Genomic DNA, 18,357 nt, shown 5'->3' on the forward strand with positions numbered 1-18,357 from the left:
ATAATTTCTGATGCATTCAAATTCTGTATAAATTTAGTAAAGTCAACTTGAGTAAACTGAAATCAGCCTCCACTGGCAGATGAATTTAATTACTGATCTGACAAGGGGCTTGGCCTGAGTAAATACAGAAGCATATTAACTGAAACTACAGATTCAAATTTTACACAATTATGTTAAAATTAGTGTATGAAATAATTAAAAAAAATAATCATGATTAAAACAAGGAAGTACTTTAAAAACGCCACAAAAAATATCCAGAAAAAAAAGTGCTTAACTTCCCATTTTCATATTTCAATGAATTTTCCCAATGAACTATTACTTTTCATGCTCTGAAATTGGTTCAACTTTAACATAATGGTAATTTCATCTGTAGGATTATATTTTAATTTTAGAAAATCCAATCAACGAAAAAGTAATCTTTCAATGGATTTTATATCCATGGTTCTTTCGCTATTGTCAGATAAAAATTTAAGAGAATTTAAAACTGAAACATTCAGAAGAACATAATCTTGTAGTATGCCAAATTATATAAGAAAGTAATTTCTTGAACATAGAAATAATTTGTTTTTCCTTCAATTTCAAATTAGGAAAATTGAACAACAAGCATTCTATTTTCCATTTTTTTCAGCACATATATTTTTTCAATAGTAAACCAGTCCTTTTTTATTTTACTATTCATTTATTCACAATATTTCTTGAATAAATTTCAACAAAAAATAATCGTTTTCATATTTTCTAATATTCCAATAATAAAGGTAACATGGAATACAATTTGAAGGGCATTAAGATCTTGTACTAGGCATAGCTGTCTATCATCTGGTTTCCATGGTAACCCATAAGATCTGCTATCCAAAAATGTAAACATGGCAACGAATACAAGAACTGTTAATTATGCAATCCTTTAGAATGTTCAATACCTTGAGTGTCACATAAGTAGCTCCTAGAAATGTATCTCAACCTTTGACATTTTCAAGCTTCTCAATAACTGCTAGCAGTAATAAAGAAAGGGTTCACCATAATATATTACATTGTAACTATGTATAAAGTCCTTGCACTCAAAAGGAAAATAGACTCAGACAGCTTATATATTCAGTGAATTGTAGCCAAGCCCCAACAACATTTATACTCAAAGGTACGCTACTGGCAATAAAAAAAAGTAGTCTAAAACCAACCAAATTCATAAATCACCATTTTTGAAAATATAGAAACATTCAGTCTGCAATGCTCTATGAGCAACCAAAATTAGATCAGAAACCTACTTACCTATAAAAGATGATTTACCTAGAAAATGTTCTTGTTAGTAAAAACAGTTGAGGTAAAAATAATATCAATTTGTTTATTGTCTAGACATCGAAAGCTCAGCACAATTGAAGAAACTGCATTATACTTACAGAGAAAGAATGAAATGTCTGAAAATTGATTAAATTAAGAATGACCAGGAAATGAATATAGTTATTAACAAATTTATTAATCAATGCTAAAAGATATTGCCAGTCGGAGAATCTTGATGAATGATAGCAAAAGAGAATATTCATTGAACATCCAAGAGATAATGAATAACAATGGAAAGTAATGAAATCCAAAAATATTACATTCAAAAGACGGAAATAGCTTGTTTTTGTCGTCTATCTCCTATCGTTGTACACAGTATCATTGTTTACTCTGTATAGTCATATCCACCCTTTCCTGTTTATCTTATACTATTCTTTCTATTTCTTCTTTACGGTTTTTTCCAATATTACATCTCTGCATACTTTATATTTCCTTTCCATTTATAGTTCATCTTGTTAATGTTTCTTTCCTTTAATCTTGGTATCTTTCATTCCTTATATATTCATTATTTCTGTATATATCTTCTTCTTCCTTTCCTTGCATTCATGTCAGTAGGCCTATCTTCAATCAGATCACATCTCTACCCATCATCTATTCTTCTCTACTTTCCTTTCTGTTCATCACAGCATTTTCTATCTTGTTCCTTCCTTTTTCCCGATGCCTTCATTCCATCGTGTATAATCAATTTTGTCTCTTTCTGTTTATCCTCACTAATGCATCAATGGCTGACCAACTGCAGAATTGAATAACTTTAAGTATTGGTTTGAAAAAAAAACCAGAGTTAATAGAATTCATACAGAAATACCATAAGGATTGTATATCAGTGAGCAGATACAGTAGGAATGTCTTGTGTTGAGCAGGGCACACTTTGGACATAAATCATCCGCTGTAACAACTGTATTTTGAATACAGACAGGGTAAAAACAATGTAATACACTCTTTTTACTTTTTATAAGAAATATACAAGAACGCTCGGGTTAAAATGGAATCAAATAAGTACAAGTTGATAATAAAATAAGGTTCAGATTATGTATTATTTTGTATAAGAAAACAAAACAGACCATATTTGAGGGCCCCTTGATTGTCAGCAAATGCTGTTTAGGGTCACCCTCTTTAAATAAGGTTTAATAAAATAAGTAAAAATAAATAAATATATTGAGAAATAAAACATACATTGTTAGAAATAGTAATACATACACAGGAGAACCATAGGGGACATCTTCAGACCAAACAAAATGATGTCCCCTGATGCAATTACTGCGAATAATGTTCAATTTAATTTCACAATCAAATATTACCAAAAGAGATTTTGTTAATTTGTTTTATTCAAAAGTATGTCACCAATACAAAAAATGAAGTTGTCAATTATAAAACACATTAGTTATAACAGTATGGTAAATTAATGTTAAATGCCAATTTCAGAAATCACAGAGCCATAAATATTTTCATAAAATATGAAATTAGCAAGTGTTGGATTGTGAAGTAATTCTAAAATCAATTTAACGAACGAGAACCGTAGGTGGTTTTGAATAATTAATTTAAATGCTCCTCAACCTGGCCTATTTTTCCTTTATGGTAGCATGATTTGGGTATAATAAATGAAAATTAGATTAATAATTAAAGAATTATTTGTAGTAGTATCTGAAATAATATTATTATCAGACGCTGGTTCAGTATTGAAACTGTAGCTTTGTGGTTAAAATGTTTGCCTCAACCCAAAGTCCAGGGTTCAATTCAAATTCTAGTGTAAGGGGGGACTCCACTCCAAAGCCACGAATAAGACTTATTTTTTACGCATGATCAACTATAGTTTGCCATCCTATAATTGTCAAGTTTCTCACTGTTGGAGGTGTACTGTATAAAATAAAGATTAAAATAAATGTCAAGATGTCCGGATTCGAGGTGAAAATTGATATTGGTACAAAATAAATGTAATATGCATGAAACTATAGTCACTACGAGCTTTCTTCAATCTCTATAAATACGTCAATTTACCATCGACGGATCAACTTCAAAGTTCAATAAGGATCAAAGCATTCAATTTTTATTAGTATACTGCAATTAAACTAAAAACCTATCATGGCATTATAGAGAAAAAAATTAACTGTTGTTAAGGGTTTTGTTGCTAAGCAATAATGACGAGCCAGCCATTATTGCACTAATAAGGCAAGCGATTGCATCTGTTCGTTTACCGAGTAAAACATGACCTGAATCAACAATATCGTGGACATGTTAACGTGGGGATTACGCATGGATTAGCCTTGAACTAGACTCAATCACGACAATGTGTGAAAATAACAACAAAAATTTGTCAGTTGTTTTCATAATGTCTTCATTGATTAGATATCAATCTCTTTGTTTGATAAAATGAAGAACTTTTGAATTGGATCAAAGATTCAGTATCTTATACATTATATAATAATCATACTTTGACAAAAAAAACTACAAGTGAGTATTATAAAATACATAAAATGCAAGGGTATAAAATACCTCCTTCTGAGGAGGCAGAATTCGATCAATATACATAAATAATAATAAACAAATATTGATATATATACAAATTTTAAATAACAAACTTATATTCATGTGTCTATCTTTATGTGATTCTAATTAATCTTACCTTTTTTTAATAGCTGGAGATTTAGTTCTCTCCATTTTGAAATTAGTTCCAAACTACAGCATATTCCTACAAAGAATATTTTCCTTACAGAGCCAAGTCCAAGAAAGATATGCAAAATTGTTGGAACAAAAACTGACGTATTTCCAAAACATACAGATAATATCAGTTCCACAATTATCTTCCTTACGGAGCAGAAATTTTTTCTTATGGAAAACGAGTTATTAGAATTAATAGTAAGGTGAAATAGATGTGACTCCTACTATCAATACAAACAGAATGTATCTGTAACCAAATCCTAAGGCTATATGTACAAATCCTTCGCAGGTGATTTGTACTATCGACAAAATGATCCTGCACTGCCTTTTTATGTACGTATACAGTAGTTGTTGATTTATACAGTATAGAGTCCAGAATGTTGGATATTAGCCGAAATCTGACTTGACTATACGACCAATCTTCATTCATTAGCTCCACATTCGCTCAAGCGTGACCAATGTATTGATGTCTTTGAGATAGGAAAATCCACATGGAATAATTTCCACACGTATGACTAATTCCTAATTACTTATGAGCTCCTTTAATCATATGAATTCATATTTTTCAATTAGTGAAAAAGATTTTAATTTTAAAAGGCTAAGTCGTTCCAAATTGCTTTTAGGGATATTTTTTGTCGGGAAACGAAACAAACAGCTGGTGTGTTATACCGCCAGATCAATAATTTGCTACAAGAATTACGAGAGAGTCTGAAAAAGGAAACTCATTTACATAACAATTACAGATGGAGAAAATGAGGAAATTTAGACTTGAATTACAAAGCAACTAAAATGCCATTGAAGTGAACAAAAGAATAATAATAATTCTAGCTAACTCAAGTTCAGTTCAATTTTAAATAAATGTTTATAAAACAGAATTTTATATTTAATATATTCTTCACATTTGAGTAGTAATAATTTAAATGATGAAAGACGCATTTCAAGATGTTTTTAGAGATATAAAAATGTCCATAAATTTACAGTAGAAGATGAAAATTATGAAGTAAAGAAATCTATGAATAAAATTCACATCAAAAACTAAAAGAATGTGAAAATTTGCAGAAAAATATCGTGACTCATAATAAAAAAAAACTGAGTCGTGGTATAGGCACGGGGCCTTAGCAAATGAGTCGCATCTTAACATTTCAACGAGAAATTGTTTTCATTCCCAAGTTTACAAATATTGATAACATTTTGACGAGTTTTACGAGTGGACATGCATGTTAAAATGCGTCAGAATCTTAGCACACGTGCATTCCTGCAGAGAACCCCGGGGGAGCAGTCACACATCTAATAGCGTATTCCGTCATTTGTGACAGGTAACTTTAAGTGTGGTGACTCAGACAAACCTGATTTATTCAGAAATAGTCTCAACAAAAGTTGTGTCATATTGTCAGGAATGAGCGCCAAATTGATGAATATGTACAATGCATAATGAGAACGTGATGAGTAATAAAAGATAAAAATTGACTTTCAGATCATGAAAAAATCCTAGGATGCTCTAACTTGAAGCGGGGGTTCACAGGCTATATCATTAATTTGTATGGGCATACAACCCAATCTTCTTTTTTGCATTGACCGCTCTCTTTGACGAAGAAGGGCTAACAATATTGTCTGGTTTTATCTGAGATACAGTAGACTAAACATTAAACTCAATCCATCTTCGACAATAATGAATACAAAAAAGCCTAAAGTAATTCTATATTACTGAAAATAAACTATCGGAGACTTGCATTACTAAAACCAGGCCTTTATCCTCACCCAGTTACGTTTATAAAGTGACATAGTTACCGACTGGTAATTTAATAAAATGATCACATGTTTTCAAATGCATTTATTCATACAATCACGTAATATAAACCATTTGATGATTGCATAATATTTGTAACCAATTCTAAAACTGCCGTTTCATTGTTTTGTACAAACATGTAGATAAAAATGAAAATAAATATTGTTATTAAATTTCAGGGCAGATCCCAGCTGGCCCGGGCTCCCCTAAATTTCGCAAAATTGTAATGAAAAAGATAGGACATCAAATTAAGTTCAGCCCTTTGCATCATTTCATCATTTTAGGCCCTGAGTCCTCCCTATTTAAAAATCCTGGACAGCCACTACTTGGTACTGATCGTTACTTTGACCTCAATACAAAATAGTTCACCGAATCACCACACTGACCACTCGATTATAAAACTGTAGAAATTCACACTTATAGATATGGTTGGTCATGTGTTACTTCAGCTGCTGATAACTTCACCTAAGACAAGTAGCACAATCATTCAATGAACTGCTGTGGTTGAACATTTAGAAATGACCCATTGACCCAATGACAACTGTAGAGAAATAACATTTCTTATAATTATCAATCCACCCTTTCACATATCCATCAACTTATTTATGTCTCCATTCTTTTCTTTAAATGATCAATTCACTGAAAAACAAAAACAATATATATATCATTTTTTTTCCATCATTTGTTGTCCTCTTTACTAATTATTGATGGACCTTTTCATGTTCCTCTTCCAGTGCACATTAGCCACTGACAACCATACCATATTATTGGTTAAAAATAGAAATGACCATTGGACCTAATAATATAGAAATTCTGTATTTTATATCCACTTTTTATTCCTAGAAAAGATAATTAATTACAATAATAATAGTCGCTTTCTTATTAAGTATTCAGTACTGCATACCAACAGCACAGATCCACTTTAATAATATGCACAGCTCTTGTGCCCCAGGGTAATGTACGACAACCAATTAGTGGTGTAGTAACTGCCTTATCTGTCATTCAATTCTTAATTAGTTACTTCATTCTCTAGCAATAATGACAATGCTAAACGAACAAGAGTGATCTGTCCATCCGTAAACATAAACAATAATACCGACATAAAGTGAACCTAACTGGGCTGGAGTGTAAACAATACATTTGTTTATATTGAGTTCATTTATTTTACTTCAGTATTGTGGCAACTTTATTGGCTGTTATTATACCGTACTTTATGTAGTTACTAGTAAAACATTTCAATAGTGTACTTAAAAATGTTAAGACTAAAGCTTGGTTTCCACTAGAATGCAACACAAGTGACAGTTCGGATGATATGTCTGCGTACATCCTTTGATTAGTTGTGTCCAAGTGTGAAACAACCTTTAATGTCAAACCAATAATTAAGTTGAAAGTATTCCTACTTTCTATGATGGGCTTATACATCAGGATGGCACAATAGAATGGTCTTAAACATGGATCAGTATAGCAACTAAATGGTAGAATGCTAGGTATATTCAGTGACAGGTAAAGGCCCTTGAAAAGTTCACAATGATTTGACATTAATTCTCTGAAATTGAGTAGACAGGTTTATTCATCTCATACTTCTGACCTGTCATGCCTAATACGTCAAAAGGCGTTAGCAGAGATTTGTTGCAGTATGCTACAGACAGTAGAACAATTAAGAACAGTTTCACTGTACATTTCCCATTCTGAATGACAAGTAAAACTCGTCATTCAGAATGAATGAATGTATGTTTAAATATAATATTCTATCAATGACTTGCATAGGGAATTTTACCAGAAAGAACAGAAGGCAAATTTGGATGCTTTTTATTGTGTGAAGTGGTAAACGTAAGAGTTCTGTCTCATTCACAATAATACCCATTTATCTATTTAGTATTAAGAGCATTGTATCTTTTAGTATTGTTTCTTTTGTTATAATGTTTTTAAATCTTTGATATATAACCCTTCTTTGTCCCGAGAATAAAGGGTGTAACAAAGTACAGATGAACTTTGTGATGATAACATTTTAATTTGCCTAAAACTGTAAAATTAACTTTATGCCGTAATATAGTCCCAGTATAAACTAGATTCCACTATTTTTAAGGCATTTTAAAAATAAAGATATTTATAAATTAAATGTAGGTTGACATTTGTATTATTAAAAATGCAAAAATCAGGGGAATTACTGTATATCCCTAGAAATCCATGATGTCATCTGTGGTTGTGTCAACAGTTATTGCAAACCCTCAAGGGGTAGTTAAGTTTGGTCATGGGAGAGGTACAGTATTGGTTGGTATTATGGGAAAGTTTCTAACTTAAAAAAAAAAATATTTTAAGAATGAAAATATAAAAATAGACAAAAAGTGTCAGATATAAATTTGTTTCATAACTTAAATAAAAATAACTTTCCAATGACCTCTAAGGAATGATTAATAAAATTTAAATAAAACAGCTGGTTAAATTTCTAATGATAAAACCATGTTTTTATTTCATTTACCAGTATTTACTGTAATGTCTGTATAAACCTTTGATTATAAATATTATTTGGAAATACTGTATCAAGGTTGTCAAATGAAATATATAACCTTACTGAATTTGTTGTACATTGTAGGTCTGCTTCTTGTTAAATAGAGGCATCGTTCAATGATTGGTTCCAAGTATTTTGTGTATTACTTTAGCAGTCTTCAATTGCAATGTCGTTCTAACATAAACTACGTTCGTAACAGGTCATCTCTTGCAAAAAATACTGGTCACAATGTTATATAACTTGGTATGCTTGGTTTGTAGTTATCAATAATTGCTGGAAATCCTTTACTGGTTGTTAACTAAGCAGTCCACAAGATATTCTTCATTTATAAGTTGACACCGTAACATTTACTTGCTTTATATTCCTTGTTTTCCAAAAGTATCCATCAACGCCGTCCGAACGCCTCATCAGATACGTCTCCAAATTGCAATATTTGTTGGTCACTTTATGTAGAGTAAACAGGAATTAATAGGCCTGAACTTTAAACATCTCCTATCTCACCATAAGCAAATACCGAGTGCTATGTAAAGCCTTTAAACAAGGAAGTTGCCTACAAACTTTTGTTGAAGTATCAAGAAGTTATTTGCATTGAACTATTAAAAAAGACTCATAAATAAATAAATCTATGCACCAGTAGTCCTATTAATTCAATTGTCTGGATACCGCCTGCACAATACCAACACGGGTATATAAAAGACAATATAAAAAAGCATTGAAAAAAGATGACTTTGAACTCTGTACTGTACATGAATATATAATCACAAGGTGAAACATAAATGCAATGAAATTCAATTTAATAATGTATAATCCATGAATATGTGAAAACGTATGATAATTCCGATATTAGACTTTGGAATATGAAAGAAAAAGTGAATGCAGGAGGAAGGAATTGATATAGAAACAGTAGGAGGTTGTGTAACATGTTGCCAGTCAACTTCAAAGGCCATGACAATTAATCAGATTCAACAAAATTGAGGAATTTCATTTAGAATAATCAAATTTTATGACTCAAATGTGAAATGTAGAGGATGTTAGAACATTTTTTCATGAAAAAAAATGTGGATTTTTCAAAAAGGAATTTAAATAATCTTCTAAAATATTTATCTGGTCACATACAATATGAGATGCACACTGCATATAAATAATTTTAATATTTTATAGACTTTTTGGTTAAAATACAAATTGTAGGTCTTTCCACTGTTTATGTGGTACATGAAATGAAGTGCACTACACTATCATACTGTAGAATCGACACAATTGCAAAAAGACACATAAATATATTCAGCAAGAAGACTTGTCCGAAAGACAAAGTTGACAAAGTTGGATTTGAACTTCTAACTAAACTTCATAATCAAGAAGCTGGAATCTTAGCAAGATTTCATAACAATCTCATCAAAGTCTCGCTAGGGTCCAATTAACAAACTTACCTGCAGCAAAAACGAATGTTTAATTCTTGCGATTATAAATAATGTCCATATGGTAGGCAGTGAAGCAAAACGGTGGTATTTGGAACATTTTAACAAACATTACTCTCAGAATATGTGCAAAATAATGCATTTGTATGGCGATTAGTGTCATTTCTAATGACAAAGTGATTGTTGAGCAATTAAACTTTTATCAAGGAATGTAACAGAAACATACATTAAAATGACATTTGAGTCCTAACAGAGAAAATGTTAACACTACATCATGAGTATACATAAATTTGATTTTACTTCTGTGAATTTTGTAATTTAAATATAGAGTAAACATTCACAAAAATATATAAACTGTATTTTAAACTTTCTTGTTGTATGAGCTGTATAGAATTTTGACAATGGAGAATGTGATTCTTAATGGCAGATTTGACACATCAAGTGAATGTTTAAAGTAAAATACTTTTATCAGATGGTCATTTTATAGAAGTAAATACTAGATTTACAGTGGTACCACTACGTACAGTGATCCACTTCTGTTATAACCCTTACAGCTGGTGGTGGCTTAGCCACACTCGATGGGTGGTGTAAAGTTTTCAGAATAAACATTACATAATATAAACTACAGTAAATGGACACTACCTTGAAAATGACCTGGTTAAACGCTTCATATTTATAGAATAATTATCCAATGTTTAAGCAACTTATTTCTGTGATGGCACTTGATGGAACTTTCTATTTGACTGTTGTTTTACCAACAGTAGACTAGAAGGTGACTGCAAATCTAGAATTAATCTTTAGTAGATTTGGGTCAAATACTTGATTTTGGGTCAAATATTTGGTTTTAGGTCAAATTCTATTACAGTTTATTATTTGTTTCCACTTGATATACTGTATTGTTCCAATATAAATAGGCTAAACAAATTGAGAAGTTATCTGCACTCTCAAAGAGTATGGCGAAATAGTCAAACTTGTATAAATAAGGTCCTCTTTTTAATTGTTAACCAATATTTATTATAAAAATTAAATATTATTTGTGTTAATAATGTTGTTATTTGTAAACCGTGGTTGTCAACTATAACTTTATAACCCAAATGCGATGCACTCGGGCTAGGACAATACGTTGTGATAACCGTTGTTTGCATTGCAGCTAAAACGGAGTTAGACTGGATAAATGGCGTGCTTGGTGCTTTCAACAACCGTACACCTTCATCCAGTTATTCACATTTGTACAGGTACCTTCTGAAAATGAAGGTAATTTATTCACACTATTGAACTCGAAACTATAAGCTATTTGCTCACAGCCGGAAGTGGTGTAAAATAAAACAATTAAACAGTCTAAACTTTGTATTGGTAATGAATAAATGAATGAAGTTGACACCTTAGTGTTTTCTACCTTCCAGCTGTGTGAACACATACAGTACAATAGAAGATCTCTGTTATGATAGTTAGAGGGATTTACATAGTTTATACAACCTGTAGATGACCTTGTTCATGACATAGTGCTCATGTTTTGATTAATAAAGGATTTGTGAGGAGATACAGCATACATAGGCCTAACCAGACGTACAGTACCTCACCTGATCCTAGAATAGTCTAGTCTGTGCAATACCATGCTCCAATTATGTCAGGCAAAAGATTTAATGTTATATCTTTTGAAAGCTATTACAAGGTATTGTTGAGACCCCGATCAAGTACTATGAGGAATACACCACGTATACCTCGCCTGATCCAACAGTAGTCTAGTCTGTGAAATATCATGAGCCCAGATTTGGGGTTATATCTTTTGAAAGCTATAGTATTTACAGGGTATTGTTGGGACCGCCAGTCAAGGACTAACTCGCTACAGAATAGCTGCACCACAAAATAGCTCTGTTTGTTATTGAAATTTACAGAGAATTTATTACAATTTGATATCTAACATTAACTTCATCTATACAAACCGCAAGTATAGAGGGCTCTGTTATGAACGCTACGGGAAAACGAATACTACTCATTGGCCGACAAAATGATTAGTGTGCAAATCACTATTTACATTCTTGACGTTTGGATTAATTAGTGCTGAAGCTACATGACAAATGACTGGTGAAGAGCCATAACTTATTCCAGAATTTTGATTGCTTCTCAATAGATTCTGGCACACTTTTATAGGAATGTGAGCAACTTAACATAAACAAACCCAGGTGAGGAAGACTGAATAACACTCAATCAATCTTTACACTTGAAAAGAAGTTACAATCAATTAAAAAATAAACATGACACTAGAAACATTGGTCCTGTTTCTGCTGCAAAAAAACAACCAAAAAATAACCATGTGGATATTAAAATAAAATTTCTCCAGCAGAAACATGACAAATTTTCAATCAGCGGTTAAATGGCAAAGTGGAAATATTGCTGTGCAACTTTTAGCTGCAACGCAAAATAACTGAAATGTGATTAGCATACAGTAGTATTTTGAGCGACTGACAAATGATCACATTGCATTTTGGGTAACATTTTTGTCAACAACCAACCACTAACTTAAAGGGTTATTAAGAAAAACAAATTTAGCAGAAATTTGGTCGGGTCTAAAAATTATATTATTGTGATAATAAACAATAAAAATAGTAAAATTCCGAAAATAAGCAAGGAAACGGTTCTTTTAAATTTAACAAAAGGATAGAATAATATTAAATAATAGAAAGATAAAAATCGGATAAAAGGAACAATAAGTGAACGACGGTGACAAGGATGGATGGCGCGGACATCAATAAAAAGAGTGTCAATCGTCGCGTATCATCGCACACAACCTTGCAATACAATAATTAACCACAGTTGAGTCAGAGGGCATTATTGATAAAATAAACGTTTTTTATCTAAATCCTGTTATTAAAGACTACAGTTAGTAAGTCAACAATCATTGTACAATAATATTCTATTTATGTGGTTGGCACACTAATCTTTTACTACTGTATATCATGGGAATATTAAAGCAAAAAAGCAAACAATTTACTTTATCTATAACCTAATCTTCAATAAGGCCAATTTTCACATACACTCTCACACATTTCCTTATCATAACTAGACATATCATCATTATTGCTAAGTTTTGCTTCTTATTGAAACCAAAGAGCAACTCATTTAACATTGAAGAACACTTTCAATTTGAAAGGGATAAACATTTTTTTCCCCCAAGAAGATTAATATATTTTTTTACCATTGGGTCCTGTTTACCATTCGTGGTACTATAGGTTACAGTATTTGTGTTTACTGTTACAGTAGGTGTACACATCATATAATACTCCAAACGTACAGTACAGCACTGTCAACAACATTATGATGGAATGGAAGTAGTCAACCATGAGGGCAGCATAGTAAAAACATGATTTGTTTCACTTGATTGATTACAGTAGAAGTAGTGATGTGATGTGCCCATATATGGACATGATGATGTCATATCACTACCATATTTGGGAATATCAATACCATGTTTGGACATAAATCTACCATATTTGGGCATAATATCACTATCATATTTGTGCACACTTTTTTGTCAAACTAGTTTAGACAGAGCTTAAGCCAATCCTCATTCAAAAGCCAATTATCAAATATACTGTATCACAATTTTTTATACAGAATATAAAATCACCTTGACTTGATTAATTATAAAAATAACAAATCCAATATTTTACTCTAAAAACAAAATCAATTTATTTATGTGTGCTAAAAACAATAATCAAAACTTTCATAATAGCATCTTTATTAAAAAAACAACACTAGTGACTATGCACGTGATGTGATTTATTTAATGTCGATCGTGGGTTGTTATTTGTGATTAGTAGGCACAGCAATATGAAAGAAGTTTAAAATGGAGCTAAAAATATTGTGAAATAATGCCGCAATGACTAAATCTATTATGAATATTCCATCAAATTAATTGACATTTTGTAGCATTGTTACTTGATATCATTTCATAATTAATATAATCTTGCCTCGTTTTTATTCCAAATCTTGCTTTCCTATAAAATTTATAACAATTGATTATTAACATTATTTGTAACAAATATTGGTATCAAGGACATTAGCAATAACAAAAGATGTTATACTACTGTACGCCTACAGTAACTGCCACTTGGATGTATTTGTTATTCTGAGTATGGTCATGGCTACAGTACATTATATTTTATACAAATTTGTGTTTTTAATATTATTATTATTACTCTTATTATAATTATAGTAAAGTGTTTTCCCATCAAACTGTACTACCACACTGCGTGTAAGGACATTGATGGAGCAGTTCTAAAATCAGATCATCAGAAAAAGATTTATTATACAGTAATATAGTTATTATACTGAGTTATATTGAGTCTTAAAACGATGGCATTTATTTCATTTCTTTTGGTATAGATTATTTATAAATACAGTGTAAAGTACTGTACTACCGGTAAAATGTTACACTTTAATAATTAATTTGCAATATGGTATTTTGCTTTTATTAATAGTCACTGTTGCCTTGGCAGAATATCAATTAAGGATTTTTATAACATTTCAAAGTAAAAATGCATATTTTCAATTCTATAATTAGATACACTAAGAGTAAACTGATTTTTTTTTTATAACATGGGAGATTTCGAATTGAAATGACCTAGGTCAAATACTGTACACCATATTAATTCATTGTGCACATTGGGGACATGCGTCTTATTCTCTTGATTCTTCACTGACAGTTTTTACGAATTGTCGGTTCAAATGAATAGGTCGTACTGCAGGCCATTGCAAATCAAGAGCTCTCTATAAAGTTGTAATTTAGCCTGTACAGAAATGCTGAATTTGGTTCCGACAAAAATTCATGCATCAACGACTAAATTTGGTACATAAACAACCAAATTTGGTACATCAATTACCAAATTTGGTACAGCAATGACCAAATTTGGTACAATAATCAATGACTGAAGTTCTTGCATCAATGACCAAATTTGGTGCACCAAAAAAGGGAAAACGGTGAGGTATAACGATGATGTTATTATTAGTCATAAACTGAACATAATTAAAATTTATGTTGACACTTTCTAAGACAATAGAGAACAACAGATACAATCAATATGAATCAATATTTTGACGCTTTGTGTATTACTGGCACACGACCAATTTTTCATTGATGATAATTGGTTGGCCTATAGAGTATAGGCGGTTGCATTGGATTCAGACGCCACTTCCATCTTTTGTGTTATTTAGATGAATATCCATATATCACGAGACTAATTTCATTGTGACTAAATGATTTAAATGTAATCGTTTAGTCCGAATAAAGTACGTTCAGAATACTACTACGGAGAAAACATTTTTTCCGGAGCACAGACTACATTTCCTGGCTCAGTAGCAGCCGGACGAATCTGTGTTCATTATTTGCGTATTATCATTCTATATCTGTATATTATTATTATTATTTACTCTATATAGCCCTCTAGCTGGATATGAACAAAATATCTGTACTGTAGTCAAGCCCATTAACAACTGGCCTAGGCCTACCTACCTGCTGTCAAAACTATCCACTTTTTTAGTAGTTGGCCTATCCTCTCGTATGGAATAAATGGTACGTTCCATCTTCCTGCCTCTGGAAGAAGAATCGTTGGAATACCTCGACAAGATTTTCGTCAAGCGGTCTCTGTCCTCGGTCAATTTCACGACCATAAAATTCAGATGTGATATCTGGTTTTGCTGGCGATTAATTGTCTTTTCTTGTGCTCGAATAACATCGTGTAAACCCAATATAAGTTCCGGTTCAGAGCGTGCATGGTCCTTGTTCTTTTGAGCCATTTTAATCACAATTATTTAGGCCATGGGCAATTTTTTTTCAAAGAAGGACTTACCATTCATTCAGACTCCCCGCGAACTTCGAAAACATCTGCGAACCAAAATTCTGTCGTCCCTTTAAATGTTACGCTTCAGTAGTTTTTGTAGATTGTCGATAGAGGGTAGTATTCATCACATGATGAAAAAAATTAATGGAAAAAATTGTTGATTTTAGGTATGTTTTATTTACATTATTGCATTTAATTATGGGATTTAATAATCAATTTAGTGCATTTAACAGTTAGTGCATATACCATAGCTGATCTTGCAATACTTTTGAAACCAATAAATAGTTTTTTAAATGCGGATTTTAAGCCAACTAGCCTAGGCCAGGGCCAGGTCTTATTATCGTGAGCCGGTACACGGTCACAGACGCACACTCGCAGTACAGAAAGTGTCGGTCAAACAGGCCCATTGGAGCCTAAGATTGCATAATTAAATGAATGCCAACTTTAAATACACATCAAAATTTGGTTGAAATGATGAAATAAATGATATTTATAAATGATTAATAATAATCTCTTGTTTTCTTTCATTTTTCTTTGCAGGATATGTGGAGTTGAGTTTTAGTAAATAAACCTGATATAAATCTGGGCAATAATACATCATGCCTGGACATGTGTACACCGTTTCTATTATTCCTTCTGACTTACGGAGGGAAGAAACAATTCTTAGGATAGCGGACACATTAGAACATCTTGAAAAAATAGCAAACGATGTATTCAACCGTATCAGTGATAGGGTGTCAATGGACCATGCCAAACTCAAGCAAATTAACCAAAGACTTGAAGTTGCTCAGGTCAAAGTTGACAAAATGAGGAACAGCAAAAAGGCAACAAAGGTATTCTCAAGTGCGAAATATCCAGCGCCTGAGAAGCAGGAAATATACGAGTCGCTGTTTGAAGAGGATACTGACTTAGCTACGCTAAAAGTACCGTATAGGAGAATGAACTCAAAGCATCAGGCTGTGGACGGAAAAGCACTGAAGGAGAAACTACAGTTTTATAACGTGCAAGTCAATCCACGTAAGAAGGATAAGAGTGAGGAGCATGCAGCCGAAGGCCTCGGAGGATTACCAAAAAACATGGAATCGATCAATTCTTTACTGTTATTTAACACAAGTGAAAATCCGTAAGTTTTAATTCAGGGGTAGTACTGTAATATGAAAATCAACCTTAATAATGTTTTTATTTAATAGTTGTTTTCAAATTGTTTTGTAGGTACAAGAAATATGTAATGATCGATCCTCTTGGAGCAGTTACAAAGACTCGTAAGGCGATAGAAGAAGAGCAGGAAGAGATAGGAGCTGCACCTATAACCATCACCCAGCAAGAGCAGATGGAAAGGATGACTGCTGAGAACTTCTTTTACATACCAAACCTTGGAGATGTACCAGAGATTGATGTACCAGTTTATCTACCAGATCTTCCAGGTAACAATTCTCAGATTTATGCTTACTGAATAACGGGAGATTGTTCTTTTCATCCATGTTCTTTTTACTTGTTAAGCTATACTGATAATATATTTCTTTTTCAGGTGTGGCAGATGATGTGTCGTATAATGCTGATTTAGGACCCTCTATAGCACCTTCTGGTAGTAACCTTCCCGAGTTACCTGGTGTATTATTGGCGATTGAAGATGCTGCACCATCTAACCTACCAGCTCTACCAGCACCAGAAGGTAGTATGCCACCACCGCCACCTCCTCCTCCAAGTGCAGGACCTCCTCCACCACCGCCCCCACCTCCACCAGAAGCATCAGCAGTACCACCACCACCGCCACCTCCACAAGCATCTAATAATGTCACAATGAGGGAGAAACCAACAGCTGTCAAAGGAGGAGATGATCAAAGAGCTAGTCTTCTGGAGTCAATCAGAGCTGCTGGCGGGTCTGGTAAAGCAATGTTAAAGAATGTGAATGAACGCAAGATGGAGAAGAAGCGGAAACAAGCAGCCACAGCAGCACCTGCTGGTGGTGATCTTATGTCTGATCTCTTCAGCAAACTGTCCATGCGACGTAAAGGAATATCTGGTGCAAGAACAGACAACAGTGGCGGCGGAGGAGGAACTAAAGATAACTCTGCCATGGATAAAATTTCCTCAATGATACCAGCACCTCCTAAGATGGCAGCAACACAGCAATTTGCACCAAATGATGATGACGATGACTGGGAATAAATGAAAAAATACAGCAAGAAAGGGGCGGCCAAAAGAGTATTGGTAATACCTCTTACTTACTATATGGCATATAAAGTTAGAATATGGTATTCAAATATCCATATCTTTGAAGTCACACATACAGTACTTAACAATGGCATGCGACAATGACATTACACATTGGCCCAACCATGATAAAGATTGAATACAATGTTGTAATTAAAATCTGTGGGATTGAAATATTCATATCAATGGCATATATGTTTATTTTAAGCATTGCCCAACAAAAAATAATATGTAATGTAATAATTACAATTATATTATAAGTAATTATTTAATGGAAAAGTTATGTCAAGGAAAATGCATGTGATAAAAGATAATATTTGTGTAGAAGCATTTATTAATATTAATAATTATGTATGTGATGTCATTGTGATGTAAATAAAAGAAATATATTATGAAAATAAACTCAAAAGATGGCAATATTTATTCAATAGTGTGTTTGATTTAGAATTATATTTGAAATGAATTTCAAAAGTTAGAACTGTAGCTCTTGCTCAAATGATGGACCTGCAAGCACCCTAGCACTTGGTAAGAGGGGAGCAAAGCAGAGCCTCTAATCACCTTGCTACTGCTATCTGTTATGCCTAAGAAGAGAATTTATTATTTTAA

General features: G+C 32.5%; 2 protein-coding genes across 10 annotated transcripts in view; one reads left to right on the top strand and one right to left on the bottom strand.

Annotated features, from left to right (window-relative positions):
* The window catches only part of LOC144855348 (uncharacterized), a 90,072-nt gene extending 74,474 nt beyond the window's left edge, over positions 1-15,598 (bottom strand). For 4 of the 8 annotated variants that reach the window (XM_078713176.1, XM_078713175.1, XM_078713174.1 and 1 more), the window contains exon 1: positions 15,210-15,594. In XM_078713176.1, the coding sequence (XP_078569302.1) occupies positions 15,210-15,493 (284 nt within the window). In that variant the 5' untranslated portion in view covers positions 15,494-15,594. Of the gene's footprint in view, positions 1-8,345; positions 8,410-15,209 lie in introns of those variants that run through there. The other 4 variants (XM_078713181.1, XM_078713178.1, XM_078713182.1 and 1 more) reach the window with 4 other exon arrangements.
* A 9-nt stretch (positions 15,599-15,607) lies between these two features.
* LOC144855357 (WASH complex subunit 1-like) lies at positions 15,608-18,162 on the top strand. 2 transcript variants are annotated; one of them, XM_078713195.1, is made up of 4 exons: positions 15,608-15,704; positions 16,078-16,660; positions 16,750-16,961; positions 17,066-18,162. In XM_078713195.1, exons 2-4 carry the CDS (start codon positions 16,137-16,139, stop codon positions 17,704-17,706), a joined length of 1,377 nt encoding a protein of 458 aa, XP_078569321.1. In that variant the 5' UTR covers positions 15,608-15,704; positions 16,078-16,136; the 3' UTR covers positions 17,707-18,162. The 2 variants fall into 2 exon arrangements, with proteins under 2 accessions (XP_078569321.1, XP_078569320.1); XM_078713194.1 differs by lacking the exon at positions 15,608-15,704 and having other exon boundaries at positions 16,061-16,660.
* Positions 18,163-18,357: the final 195 nt, after the last annotated feature.

The sequence above is a fragment of the Antedon bifida genome, chromosome 11 (assembly GCF_963402885.1).
Source record: "Antedon bifida chromosome 11, ecAntBifi1.1, whole genome shotgun sequence".
Classification (NCBI taxonomy): Eukaryota; Metazoa; Echinodermata; class Crinoidea; order Comatulida; family Antedonidae; genus Antedon; species Antedon bifida.